The 15,107-nt window shown below is 44.4% G+C and overlaps 1 protein-coding gene across 9 annotated transcripts in view; it reads left to right on the top strand.

Annotated features, from left to right (window-relative positions):
- The window catches only part of LOC139413341 (neural cell adhesion molecule L1-like protein), a 70,613-nt gene that overhangs the window by 30,069 nt on the left and 25,437 nt on the right, over positions 1-15,107 (top strand). For 7 of the 9 annotated variants that reach the window (XM_071160580.1, XM_071160578.1, XM_071160579.1 and 4 more), the window contains exons 1-2: positions 8,350-8,581; positions 14,690-14,892. In XM_071160580.1, the coding sequence (XP_071016681.1) occupies positions 14,763-14,892 (130 nt within the window). In that variant the 5' untranslated portion in view covers positions 8,350-8,581; positions 14,690-14,762. Of the gene's footprint in view, positions 1-8,274; positions 8,582-14,689; positions 14,893-15,107 lie in introns of those variants that run through there. The other 2 variants (XM_071160583.1, XM_071160584.1) reach the window with 2 other exon arrangements.

The raw sequence follows: 15,107 nt of genomic DNA, 5'->3' as shown, positions 1-15,107 counted from the left end.
TCAGAGGAATGCATACCAGTAATGAAAAATATGCCACAGCTCTGCAGATGTCAGCTTCTAGTATTAACATCGGGTTTTCTGACACATTGACTGGAAGACGAGTTTGAGGGTGAAGACAACAAAATGGCGCTATCTGCCCACAGTTCAATTAAACAACCTCGTACTGTGTACAGTCTGCACATCTGCCAAGCCTCTGAGCTAAATTAGCTTTTGTGCCGCCTCATCAGTGATCCCTCTTGTCCCAGTTGGGATGGCCTTCATTGACCCCAGCGTACTTGACTTTTAATCTAAGGCTTTGAAGCGATGCTTAATGCCTGAGCATAGATCTCCTTGACGGGACAGACGGAGCTACTCAAGACCCACCTGAGCATATAAAGAGCCGACTGTCTAATGTCTAGGAGTATAGGGGTTAAACAAGGGCTAGACACAGCTGGTGAACACACCAGACTGCTCTCCTCTCTCTTGGTCTCTTCTCTGCTCTCGGGGCAGAGTGAGAACAACATGTGCACTGTGATGTGTGCGGCCGATGTTGTTGATGCAGGCAATGCTCCTCTCTGTGTCCTCCTCTCTTGCTTCATTCCAAGTCGCCTGAGGGAACTCTGGTCTGGACCGTGTTTCTAATTCCATTACATTGACTTGATAGGATAGATAGACCTCTCTCTCACACTGGCCAGATGGATAGTAATTGTTGATCGCTGCCTGAAGGAGATAAGAGATGTGTTGTAAATAAAATGGAATTGTAAACATCTTCTCTCACAGAAAGATCATTGGAGGATATCTACATTTTATTTTCTGATTTCCCCGTTATTGTCCGATTTCCCCTTTGTTGTGTGCGTGTCTACTATGAATGAGCTGTATCACATAGAGACCCTCAAGCAAATATCCCAACAATGTCACATTATGAAATATGTTGGATGACACAGAGCTATCTGTTTATTACAGCTTCCATTTTATGTATCACCAGCTCCGGCTTTAGTCGATCTTCATGTACTCTGAGAGTCTCCCACAGCCTGCTCCATGGCATTTTAACAAATGGCGTTAAGTGTGAATAAATGTTTGGTTTTGCGCCCCTACAAGTCATGTCCCATTCATGTAATCTGTGGGGACAGAGGTGTGAATGGGTTGGAGCGGCCGAGAGCTGAGGAAGAAGAGGGGAGTAGGCAGTCCCCGGGGCAGTACCCAGGACAATGTCAGGTTTGTCTGGCCTGAGTGAGTGAACACTAAGCTTTTCGGAACTGGCAGCTTGCCCCGGGACCTTCCCTCCCATCGCCCTCGCTTCCAGAGCTGTCTAGCTCCAAGCAGTAAGCGTTTGTGCAAAGTTCATAAGGCTTCCCTCTGTTTGTGTGGCCATAATGGCGGCTTCATCCTGCTGCTGCTCAAAGAGAGGGCTGAGTGCCTTGGAGGGCCTGGCTGGCACTGGGTCTCTCTGGCTCTGCAGAGGAGAGGCGTGTCAGTGTTCTCAGTGTCTGGAGCTGGCAATCTGCTGCTCACATTATCAAGAGGCCAATGTCCTCCGACTGTCCAGTACTTCAGCTCTAAATCCCTGTTTATACCTGGTGCTAACATGCATAATTTGTCCTGATCATGTCCACGTTCTGATTGTGCCCACATTTTTAGACAGGTGTAGAAGATTAAAGGACACATTGTGCTCTGATTGTGATCAGATCTTGCTGACCACCTTCGAAGGTGGTCAAGCACGCATTATGTCTGGATATCTTACAAGTGTAGATGGATCTGGACAGTGAAACCATTGAAATCATCATTATGTTGCCTTCTAAAATCATTGACAAGTGGCACCATTGACTTATGGATTCAATATGTAAATATTATTTTGAAATAATAGCTGTCAAATAATTTGCATACAGGAAGAGACCAGGAAATGTGGTCACAATGCAGGCACAGTAGACGGATAAGATACACATTTTAATACAGTGTGTAGACATATTTCTGAAAATTAGTGCACAATCATAATGTGGGCAAGATCAGGACAAAGGTCGCATGTTAGAGCCAGGTATAAACAAGGCTTAAATGGTGACTTTTTAAGGTCGCATCCATCATCTTTGTCTTCTGGAAGTCATAAAAATCAATCATTTTATTTAACTAGGCAAGTCCGTTAATAACATATTCTTATTTTCATTAACGGCCTAGGAACAGTGGGTTAACTGCCTTGTTCGGGGAAGAACGACAGATTTTTGTCAGTTCGGGGATTCGATCTAGCAACCTTTCAGTTACGAGTCCAACGCTCTAACCATTAGGCTACCTGCTGCCCCAGTGATATGTAAACTGGTCTTTTAAAAAGTATATTACTTTATATACACTGCTCAAAAAAATAAAGGGAACACTTAATTAAACAACACAATGTAACTCCAAGTCAATCACACTTCTGTGAAATCAACCTGTCCACTTAGGAAGCAACACTGATTGACAATAAATTTCACATGCTGTTGTGCAAATGAAATAGACAACAGGTGGAAATGATAGGCAATTAGTAAGACACCCCCAATAAAGGAGTGGTTCTGCAGGTGATAACCACAGACCACTTCTCAGTTCCTATGATTCCTGGCTGATGTTTTGGTCACTTTTGAATGCTGGCGGTGCTTTCACTCTAGTGGTAGCATGAGACGGAGTCTACAACCCACACAAGTGGCTCAGGTAGTGCAGCTCATCCAGGATGAGACATCAATGCGAGCTGTGGCAAGAAGGTTTGCTGTGTCTGTCAGCGTAGTGTCCAGAGCATGGAGGCGTTACCAGGAGACAGGCCAGTACATCAGGAGACGTGGAGGAGGCCGTAGGAGGGCAACAACCCAGCAGCAGGACCGCTACCTCCGCCTTTGTGCAAGGAGCAGCAGGAGGAGTACTGCCAGAGCCCTGCAAAATGACCTCCAGCAGGCCACAAATGTGCATGTGTCTGCTCAAACGGTCAGAAACAGACTCCATGAGGGTGGTATGAGGGCCCGACGTCCACAGGTGGGGGTTGTGCTTACAGCCCAACACCGTGCAGGACGTTTGGCATTTGCCAGAGAACACCAAGATTGGCAAATTCACCCTGTGCTCTTCACAGATGAAAGCAGGTTCACACTGAGCACATGTGACAGACGTGACAGTCTGGAGACGCCGTGGAGAACGTTCTGCTGCCTGCAACATCCTCCAGCATGACCGGTTGGTGGTGGGTCAGTCATGGTGTGGGGTGGCATTTCTTTGTGGGGCCGCACAGCCCTCCATGTGCTCGCCAGAGGTAGCCTGACTGCCATTAGGTACCGAGATGAGATCCTCTGACCCCTTGTGAGACCACATGCTGGTGCGGTTGGCCCTGGGTTCCTCCTAATGCAAGACAATGCTAGACCTCATGTGGCTGGAGTGTGTCAGCAGTTCCTGCAAGAGGAAGGCATTGATGCCATGGACTGGCCCGCCCGTTCCCCAGACCTGAATCCAATTGAGCACATTTGGGACATCATGTCTCGCTCCATCCACCAACGCCACGTTGCACCACAGACTGTCCAGGAGTTGGCGGATGCTTTAGTCCAGGTCTAGGAGGAGATCCCTCAGGAGACCATCCGCCACCTCATCAGGAGCATGCCCAGGCGTTGTAGCGAGGTAACACAGGCACGTGGAGGCCACACACACCACTGAGCCTCATTTTGACTTGTTTTAAGGACATTACATCAAAGTTGGATCAGCCTGTAGTGTGGTTTTCCACTTTAATTTTGAGTGTGACTCCAAATCTAGACCTACATGGGTTGATAAATTTGATTTCCATTGATAATTTTTGTGTGATTTTGTTGTCAGCACATTCAACTATGTAAAGAAAAAAGTATTTAATACGAATATTTCATTCATTCAGATCTAGGATGTGTTATTTTAGTGTTCCCTTTATTTTTTTGAGCAGTGTATATACACACACACACACACACACACACAGTGTATTGAGCAGTGTATTACTTTATTGATTTCAACAATGTTGTTAGAGAGTAAAGTTTCAATTGCACATTAAAGCCAGTGCTATAAAGTACTTCAGTAAAAAATACCTTAAAGTACTGCTTAACTATTTTGGGGGGGTATCTGTACTTTACTTTACGACACTGAACAAAAATATAAATGCAACGTGCAACAATTTAAAAGATTTTACTGAGTTACAGTTCATATAAGGAAATGAGTCAATTAAAATAAAGTCATTATTCCCTAATGTATGGATTGCACATGACTGGGAATACAGATATGCATCTGTTGGTCACAGAAACTTTTCAAAAAAGGTAGGGGCATGGATCAGAAAACCAGTCACTATCTAGTGTGACCACCATTTGCCTCATGCAGCAAGACACATATCCTTCACTTCGAGTTGATCAGGCTGTTGATTGTGGCCTGCGGAATGTTGTCGCACTCCTCTTGGCCTGTGCGAAATTGCTGGATATTGGAACACGCTGTCATACACATCGATCCAGAGCAAGTCAAATATTCTCAATGGGTGACATGTCTGGTGAGTATGCAGGCCATGGAAGAACTGGGACATTTTCAGCTTCAAGGAATTGTGTATAGATCCTTGTGACATGGGGCCGTGCATTATCATGCTGAAACATGAGGTGATGGCGGCGGATGAATGGCACGACAATGGGTCTCAGGATCTCGTCACAGTATTGATTGCCATTGATAAAATGCAGTTGTGTTCATGATCCGTAGCTTATGCTTGCCCATACCATAACCCCACCACCACCATGGGGCACTCTGTTCACAACGTTGACATCGCTCGCCCACACGACGCCATACATGCTGTCTGCCATCTACACACTGTCTGCCATCTGCCCAGTACAGTTAAAACCGGGATTCATCCGTGAAGAGCACACTTCTCCAGCATGCCAGTGGCCACTGAAGGTGAGTATTTGCCCACTGAAGTCATTCACAACGCCAAACTGCAGTCATGTCAAGACCCTGGTGAGGACGATGAGCGCGCAGATGAGCTTCCCTGAGATTGTTTCTGACAGTTTGTACAGAAATTCGTTGGTTGTGCAAACCCACAGTTTCATCAGCTGTCCAGGTGGCTGGTCTCAGCCGCATGTGGTGGCCGGATGCACAACCGGGTGGCCGGTTCAACGTACTGCCAAATTCTCTAAAACTACGTTGGAGGTGGCTTATGGGTAGAGAAATTAACATTAAATTATCTGGCAACAACTCTGGTGGACATTCCAGCAGTCAGCACTCCAAATGCACACTCCCTCAAAACCTGAGACATCTGTGGCATTGTGTTGTATGACAAATCTGCACATTTTAGAGTGTCCTTTTATTGTCCCCAGCACAGGGTGCACCTGTGTAATGATCATGCTTTTTAATTGGCTTCTTGATATGCCACACCTGTCAGGTGGAAGGATTGTAATAGTGCCGTCTGGTTTGCTTAATATAAGCAATTTGAAATGATTCATACTTTTAATACTTAAGTATATATTTGCAATTACATTTACTTTTGATACTTAAGTATATTTAAAACCAAATACTTTTAGACTTTTACTCAAGTAGTATTTTACTGGGTGTCTCACTTGAGTCAATTTCTATTAAGGTATCTTTACTTTTTAAAATTGGGTACTTTTTTCAATACTGATTGATTTAAAAAAAAAAATCTAACGCAAAGTGAAAAAAGTTACATTTCCATAAAACATTTCATATTACAGTGTTCATGTAATTAGTTCAAAGGTTGAAATGAATATTACCTCAGAATGGAATGCACTTATATTAATTCATCATAATTGAATTTCTAGTGAAAATAATATCGCCTCCATGTACGGTACCTTCAGAAAGTATTCAGACCCCTTGGCTTTTTCCACATTTTGTTACGTCAATTCTAAACTTGATTAAATACATTTTTTTCTCATCATTCTTCACACAATACCCCATAATGACGAAGTGAAAACAGGTTTTTAGAATTTTTTACAAATGAAAAAACAAGAACTGAAATATTACATTTACATAAGTATGAAGACACTTCGCTGTGAGACTCGAAATTAAGCTCAGGTGCATCCTGTTTCCATTGATCATCCTTGAGATGTTTCTACAACTTGATTGGAGTCCACCTGTGGTAAATTCAATTGATTGAACATGATTTGGAAAGGCACACACCTGTCCATATAAAGTCCCACAGTTGACAGTGCTTGTCAGAGCAAAAACCAAGCCATGAGGTTGAAGAAATTGTCCGTAGATCTCCGAGACAGGATTGTGTCAAGGAACAGATCTGGGGAAGGGTACCAAACAATTTCTGTAGCATTGAAGGTCCCTAAGAACACAGTGGCCTCAATCATTCTTAAATGGAAGAAGTTTGGAACCTCCAAGACTCTTCCTAGAGCTGGCCAAACTGAGCAATCGGGGGAGAAGGGCCTTGGGTCAGTGAGGTGACCAAGAACCTGGTGGTCCCTCTGACAGAGCTCCAGAGTTCCTCTATGGAGATGGTAGAACCTTCCAGAAGGACAGCCATCTCTGCAGCACTCCACCAATCAGGCCTTTATGGTAGAGTGACCCGACGGAAGACACTCCTCAGTAAAAGGCACATGACAGCCCGCTTTGAGTTTTTTACAAGGTACCTAAAGGACTCTCAGACCATGAGAAACAAGATTCTCTGGTCTAATGAAAACAAGATCGAACTCTCTGGCCTGAATGCCAAGCGTCACATCTGGAGGAAACCTGGCATCATCCCTACGGTGAAGCATGGTGGTGGCAGCATACTGTGGGGATGTTTTCCAGTGGCAGGGACTCAGAGACCAGTAAGAATCAAGGGAAAGATGAATGGAGCAAAGTACCGAGAGATCCTTGATGAAAACCTGCTCCAAAGTGCTCAGGACCTCAGACTGGGGTGAAAGGTCACCTTCCAACAGGACAACGATCCTAAGCACACACAGCCAAGACAACGCAGAGGTGGCTTCAGGACAAATCTCTGAATGTCCTTGAGTGGCCCAGCCAGAGCCCGGACTTGAAACCCATCTAACATCTCTGGAGAGACTTGAAAATAACTGTGCAGCGACGCTCCCCATCCTACCTGACAGTGCTTCATACCCAAGAAGACTCAAGGCTGTAATTGCTGCCAAAGGTTCTTCAACAAAGTACTGAGTGAAAGGGTCTGAATACTTATGTAAATGTAATATTGAACTTTTAATAAATTAGCCAACATTTCTTAAAACCTGTTTTTGCTTTGTCGTTATGGGGTATTGTTTTTCGATTGATGAGGACCTTTAAAAATAAATGTAAAAAAAGATTTTAGAATAAGGCTGTAATGTAACAAAATGCGGAAAAAGTAAACGGGTCTGAATACTTTCCTAATGCACTGTATTTGATCGCTTAATGTATTTATAGTGCATTGATCACATATCAAAGCATACATTTATCTAATGTCTCCATTCAAAGGTATACAATCTCATTTCCACCATTTCCCAACTGTCAGCAAATATGAAGCACAAGTGATAATAACCTTGCATGGGCCTGCACAAATAGCGCTCCGCCTAAAAAGGCCTGTTTTTTATTTTGCAGTTTTCAGCAAATTCAAGCATGACCCTCTGCCCCTCCCCCTTTTAATATTCTCCCTTTCTCCTTGTTAAAGCCCAAGTCTCAGACCTGGATCCACACCATACATCATCCAGACTGTGCCGCTCCCTTCCCCCCGTGTCATGGGAGACGGGCTGTGCTGTTGTTGGGCTATGGAGGGCTCTTATCGGCAGTCTCAGCACTCTCTCTCTGCTCTGCTCTCTGCTTCTTCCCCACAGGTCACACAGGCCCCCATCTGTGGAGTCTTGGAATGATGTCTGTGCTCACCAATCTGTCAATCAAGGTCTCTAAACCAGTCGCTCAAACAAATCCTAGTTTTCATTCCACAGGTTCATTGGTTCTTCTGGTCAAACAAACAAAACATAATCTTCAAACAGATTATTATGCTTCCTTTGACCGGGTGGGTAAAGTTAAGAGCAGACCTGGGTACAGATGTACTATAGGCATACTGTAGCCTCGTGTTCTGTAATACCGAGAGACAATCGCCACCAGCATTATAAGAAATAAGGAGATTGTCCCTGCCTACAAAGAGGATTGGTCCCTGAGATCTAACACTCAAAGGCTGATCTCTACCCTGCTGCTCCCACCTGTGCTATTGCATGCATTCTGTAAAACATGTGTGCTTAACTCTTGAAAACCACACTTTAAATAAAGTTTCAGGTGAAGAAAATATATTGCTGGTCAGGACGCTAAGGGAGGGGGGGGGGGGGGGGGGTGATGGAAGATGCATTCCTCCCCTTTTCCTCCTCCGTCTTTTGTACACAGCCAGTGAATGGCCTTTAGATCGTGCTTTGTGAGAATGATTGTCAGTGGCTTAATGAGCTTCTTTGCCAAGCTAGAGGCTTTGGTAACATATGCGTCCACAGTGCCTCTCTCACTCCGTCCCCAGCTTGTGTGACAGGATCTGGTGCGGGTGGGACGCCTCTAGAGCAGTCCCCGGGATCTTGACAGATCATTTACTGTTCTGTGCTCTGTTTTTCCCCTTTTGGATTGGATTGCCTGCAGAGGGAACGGTTGTTCTTTTGTATCTCGCGGGGGACCAGCGCAGAGAATGAAGTTAAGTCTTGTAAGTGATGTCTTGTCTTGGGGTGTTTCTGTAGCTGCCTGTTAAATGTTTTGGTTTTTGCATGTGTGGTGAGGTGCACCGGGACGATCTCTACCTCAAAGAGAGGAGAGACGCAACCTTGTCGATGTTCATGTATTGAACTGAGCTGTCTCAGTAGTTCCTTGTGGGTATCTCTTGTAATTGGTAATATTGAGGTTATTCTGTTTCGAAAGAAAGGAGAAATGTCTGGGCAAAAGAATACAGTAACTACATTTGGCATAATTTTGATTCTCTGGATATATACAATTTTAGGACAGCCTGATAGGATTGTGAACTGTGTACGTCAGTACAAGAGGCTGTGTGATAACATTATACCAAGTTTGAACGAACATGTCTAGCCAGGAGTATTATACTGCCCTTAAAATATCTCCATATAGTGGGGGAATCTGTAGCATTATCTAAGTCTTTTAATCTTTCATCTCTGACACTGAACCCCACACTCACACACCACACACACACACACACACACCATAACACCACAAATTGATCGAAACGCTCAGGACTCATTTCCGACTGCTGTGTCAAACAGTTCGCCCTGTGAACGCTGTCCAGATGTCCTGCTGTAGAGCGCAGGAAATACAAAATAGATTGCATACAGCATTTTACTGGTAAATCACAGATCGGAGGCAGGAATTTCAATGTGGAGAAAAGGGACCTTAGGGGATAGGAAAAAGGGTAGCAACCAGCCTGTGGGAATTCAATATGCTATTCTGTATCTGCGCTGGGGGAATCAGACTTTCCTGGTGTTGGACGGAAGTAAATTGCTTTGGGGTTTGATGGAAGAGGGGATTTGGGATATAAGGCCCATCCATCATGTCCGGCTGTGGCACAGTTTCATCCACAGTTTCATCCTGGGAAATAGCCATCATCAGTCAGATGGAGTGAATGAACGGGGCGAGGACCTCGCTGCGTTAGTTCACACAAAATAATGTCCCTGTCCCCGCAGTCCAGGCTGTGAATCCATAACGCTCCTCTCCTGGCGACTCGGTGAGGATCACAGACTAATGTGATGATCGTCCTGGGCATGGGGCGCCCATCTGTGACTCGGGACTTCAAAGAGCTGAGAGGAAAAAAGTTGAAGCGCTTGGCTTCTCACCATTCTGCAGACAGTTAGACACAGGAGCAATTGACAGTGCCTTATGTGTCACTTGTACTTGAAACGTGACACATTGAGATATTCTGTCTGGCATTACTCTGCTGCCTCGACGCTGTGACAGCTTCACCATGATTTTGCTCAACCCTTGAACTCTCAGATTTGCACTTCATTTATAAACCAGTTATAGTAAGCCATTGTGTGACACGGCCCGTTGCTCACTTCCCAGTCACATTTGCTTCCAATTACAGTGATGTGTTTTTCAACAAAGAAATGATGCACAAGCGGCTAGCCCGTACATGTAGTTAAAATCTCACCATATCTTTAAATGAAGAATAATGGTGAAAAGATTGGGAGAGATTGCAGCAATATTTGCACTGGAACAGTTTTTGTTCCTGCTGTGCCTTAATGTGCTCAGCAGGCCTCCATATTTCGCTGAGACAAACAGAGCTTTCAGCAGCGAGCAGAATGGAGTTTCACGATGGAACAACTCATTAGAGAAGGAGAAAAACCTTCACCTCTCTTTTACTCATGAAAGACACTGTAATCGCTCAGCAAAGATTAAATAGACAGGTGAGGAAATGCAGAGACAAAAAGGAACCTTGAAGTGATATAAAACAAAGCTGATGTTTTGGCTATCCTTTTCCTTAATATGTATGATCAGATAGCCCATATTTTGCCAATGGAAGATGCTACAGACACAACGTGTACAGTACACCAGTATTTTACTCCAAGATTTTCATTGCTGGTTAAAAAGGGATGCCTGTGCCCTGGAGGTCATAGGTCGTATGGTGTCAATCGGGGATGTGTCCCACTCTGTCCCTGGTCACGACAGTTTATATGGAGTCAGTAAGGTCATTTGTCATTTCTCCACTTGGGACAGAGGTCAGCAACCCTGCAGTACATCTCAGAAAGCACTCCATATCCACATTGGTCGAAATCCCTATAGCCTCGTTCCCTCACCCCTCTATGCTTCATGAGTGGACAGACTCCTGCAATATTAATGGTGTGGTAATTGAACTGTTCACTCTCTTGCATGCATGGTAAAGCAGAGTGAAATTGAGCCAAATCTCAATTAGGCAAGGTTATTATTTAATATTGGTCTGACTTCCTAATCTCATTAAGGGCATTGTTTATGTTTTCCTCCTGCTGCTGAAGATGTATTAATGAATGAACTCCTCTGACCCACAAGCATGGAGAGGAATCTGAATCTTGTCTCTGCCTCTGTTCACCAGAAGTCAGAATGAAACCCATTGCAAATTAACAGCAAATATGATTACATTACAGTAAGTTATGGCATTCAAATAAAAGTGCTTTTTACGATATTCCAGTGGGTCTACTTCCACTGTAGTAGTTCATTATAATGTTTTTTTTTTTGTAGAGTTTTAACAAGATGTGTGTGTGTCTAGGGCAATTCTTCACACATAACATAATTGTTCAATGTACCCCTAGTTCATCAGTAAAGAACGGTATCCTTATGTTGTTTTTTTTGGTCTAGAACCAGTCTCAAGTCATTTGTAAACTAAATAAGAAATTGACTTTGCAAAAACAGAAAGGAAAGAAAATGAAAAATAAATAATTACTGGCAACAGAAATGCAGGCTAATTGCAGTTTTTAATGTTCATTGATTCTCCCAATGTTGTAATTGTACTTCGGTGATTAACTGGTATTCAGTGCTGAGGCATTACCAGGAGTGTGTGTGGAGTGTGGTGGTACTGTCTTCCTGCACTGAAGCTCTTTAGTGAGGAGAGTATTTTAATCCAGTTTGACAAGACGAGGATCTGCTTAATTCCATTATAGGCTTTGCATCACATCAAACTACAGTAGGCCTGTAGACACAGACACTCTCCTGCCTGTCTTACCTGTCGTACTGCAGAGCCTGTAGATACTCTCCTGTCTGTCGTACAGCAGAGTTTTGCATGTGAAGGAGGCAGACCGCAGACAACAGAGCGGCAAGAGGTTAAACAACATGGCATATTTTAATGGCAGCAGTTAAGGACACCTCACAGTCCTTCAAAAGAGCTTCACCATTTTCCTTTAGCCCAAATGCTTTGTCTATATCTTGATAATAATCTATAATAATGTATCTTGATAATGCCTCATCTAGAAAATCGTTGTTATAAAGCCATTGAGGAAATAGTGAATTATACAGTATATCAACAGACCCTTGACTTTGGCGTGTAAGTCAAGGTTAGGATTCCATGCCAGCCCAGATGGAGGAACTAGGAGACTGAAGGGATAGAAAGCATGCCAACCAGAACACTGTGCCAGTAACATCTCCTTATAAAGAGAGACATGGGTGTCTTTGATTCAGCCTGGAGCCTGAATGATGAGGATGGGGCTTCTCAATCAAATGAACCAGCAGGTAGAGCGAGCATGGAGCAGCCGCGACATCCCTCTCTGCCTGCCTCTTACATTTCCTCTGTTATCAGTCTTGTGCCTGGTGCTCGTTTTGAATGAGAAATGGTTTTTGCACGTCTTGGCCGGTAGCCCACTGTAAATGATGGAGAGCGGTGTGAGAGCAGCACTCTACAGTATCAGTCAATCCGAGTTGAGTTTAAGGCACTGCTGTAGATTGTCCCCTGTCCCTCTCCCTCCACCCCAGCACAGCTTCTGTGTCCTCTGAGCCTCGGCTAAGAGAGGTCAGAGTTCATTTTGGCCTTCCCACTGTGAGTAGCTTTTAACCACCCGCCAGCTTCGTCAGTCTCAGACTCCCATCTATTTCTGCCGGAGGAGAGGATTAAGAACAGCCGGCGGTCTTCGAGCAGGCTCGCCTCGGGCCCACTCAATGGATTCATCTAGCCTGTAGCTTATACTGTATGCTGGGTTAGAGCAAGACATCTCCGTCTCCCACCAGTTTCGCCTGTATGTTTTATGGACATCCCTCAACCAGATGGACGAGTTGGATCAGGCTAAATGCTCAACGAGGGGGGAGAACAAAATCAGATGGCAAGTGATCAAGCACAGTTTGAACAGAACATAATCCATCTAAGTTGTGTTAGGTTGATGAAGGCCCTGAGAGGAACACATTGTCTTGGAGGGATTGTAAAAAAGCTCCCCCTTAAACTCACCAAACCTACGGTGAAAGCGCTGGCCAATTAGCACAGCATCCTACTTTCTGATTATAATCTGTAATTTGCAGCATAAATCAGTGTGTGGGAAAAGAGTGAAATGGGTGCAGCAAATCAAGCCTGAGGCATTTTTCCAGTCCCGACTCATGGATCATAACAAAGCCATGTCAATCTGAGGTTGGAGGAAAAGTCAATGGCCTAGTATTGTGATTAAGAGGGGTGGGTGTATTGCACACTGTTGTCTGTGGCTCTGCCGGTGACTTCAGTCACTTCACTGGGTCAGAATAACCAGGATGGAGTCAGAGGCCCCAGACAGAGTTAATACCATTAGCATGAGGCATGGGGAGAGAGGTCAGGGTTCGTGTCCATCTGAAAACAGAGCCTCACAAAGAAATTAATGAAATCGACTCTTTCACTCTTTCACTCCTTGGTCAATTATTCATGAACTGCCATTTGACCTCTGTGTTTCCTATTGAACTTGGTAATTGAGGGAAAATATTAATTTTTTTAAGGAAAATGAAGAGCAGTGTTTTCAGTCAGTATGATTTGAAAAGACACCAGTAAAAAGCCAGCTGTTTGTGAAAACTGCCAGGCCTGTTGGAGCGTGGCTGTCTCTTAGGTCTGGTTCTCTCCGTCCTGCTCAAAGAAAGAGCTTAACACACACAGATTCCCTCTCCCAATGCAAATCCCTTTTTTGGCATTAACTGGAAGCTCCATCATCAACACGAGAAGAGACACCAGTTCCAACCAGTTGTAATTACTGGATTTGTATGCTTGTGATGAGAAGTGTTCAGCTAGTTTCATTGTGGGGACTCCCCGAAGACCCATGAGCATTATCGTTTGGCAATTTTTGTTGTAGTGGGTGATTTATTGCTTATTTTATTCATGTGGTCTCGTCTATGCTACCCTGCATTGAACTAATTGGAGTCCTGACTAGAATGACCCAATGAGCTGGGTCACTGCCAACATGAGGGAGGCAAATGAACGGACACCCCAGAGATTCTACTACAAAACAGAGGCTGGTGGGCAACAATGCCGCCGAGGTGGACATTCCTGCAGAGAGCTCTTCCCCCACAATCCTTTGCTCTAGTCATACCGTACAGTGCGCCTTATGATCCAAGCCACTGGCCTGTCAGGTGGAGGATGACCTGTGCCCTCGGACCGTGTGACCAACTGCTTATCAGAACTGCTTATTATTCAGTGTGTAGAGTGGTAAATGTGTGCAGAAAAATACTGTTGCTGTTCTTTGGAAGAGGACTATTGCTATGTCTGAGGACCACGTGTGCAGCGTTCCTAGATCGACAGGGTTGTGTCGTTGTGTCTGTTTGAATATTCAGGGAGGAGCCCAGAGACACCGAACAGGAACGATGCAGCAGGTCTTTTTTCTTAATGATGGAAATCTTTCGCTCCATTGTGGAATGAATTCATAATTTTCACTTTGAAATGTGGAAACATCTGCCGTGTATTAATATAACCACAGGCAGCTACATATATATATATATATATATATATATATATATATATATAATATATATTATTTAAACTCTTGTTCTATTGCGCATTAAATAGTCCTGCCTGTTGTTCTGCCAAGCCAACACACTCCAACAGACAATAAACAAGAAAACAATTTATGTCTCAAGGGAACAGTGTGATATAGAGCTTTCATATGTAGATTTTTTGTTTAAGCCCAGAATGTGGTCCCTGCTGATGCGAGTGACTGCTGTGCCGGAAACGTGTGTTGTGCCTGGCTAAGCATCTCTCTGTCACCGGGGGTTCTCTCCCTGCGTTGTGTTGCGTTGTGTGGGATTGCCTGACTGTCTGCTGTGCCTGACGCGTGGGTGGATCTGGATTCATGGGAGGCCTCTCTTATTCCTTCTCTCTCTGTTGTCTGTGTTGTTTTTGAAGGCCCTTCGTCTTCGGCAGGACATAGTTGTGAACTGAGAGTGGGAAGAGTGCAGCTTGTGTCACTTCCTCCGAGATGGTTGTCTGCTGTGGCGCGATGAGGATGAGGTCATCGATGTGGAGCCCAGGATTGGCTCTCCTGACGGGCGTGGTTGTCAGTGTCTGTGCCTTTCACCTCACCACTGCCATTGACATCCCAATGGAGGGTAAGTGCTCACTCTTCCCACAACGTGCTTTTGGTGCAGAATATCATAAACCTTTTGTAAAGTACAGTATATTGATTTTGTTTTCCAATGTCTGTAATGGTCAAAGCAGTCCACAGGTATTCTTTGAAATATAGCACTTTCTGTAAATCTATACCATGCCAAAATCAGTTCAATTATATTCATGGGTCAAACTCATCCTTAACTGGGGTTTGGTT

This window comes from Oncorhynchus clarkii, chromosome 7, assembly GCF_045791955.1.
Source record: "Oncorhynchus clarkii lewisi isolate Uvic-CL-2024 chromosome 7, UVic_Ocla_1.0, whole genome shotgun sequence".
Classification (NCBI taxonomy): domain Eukaryota; kingdom Metazoa; phylum Chordata; class Actinopteri; order Salmoniformes; family Salmonidae; genus Oncorhynchus; species Oncorhynchus clarkii.
The sequence above is the reverse complement of the archived record's forward strand: the minus strand, read 5'-3'. Positions and strand labels throughout refer to the sequence as shown.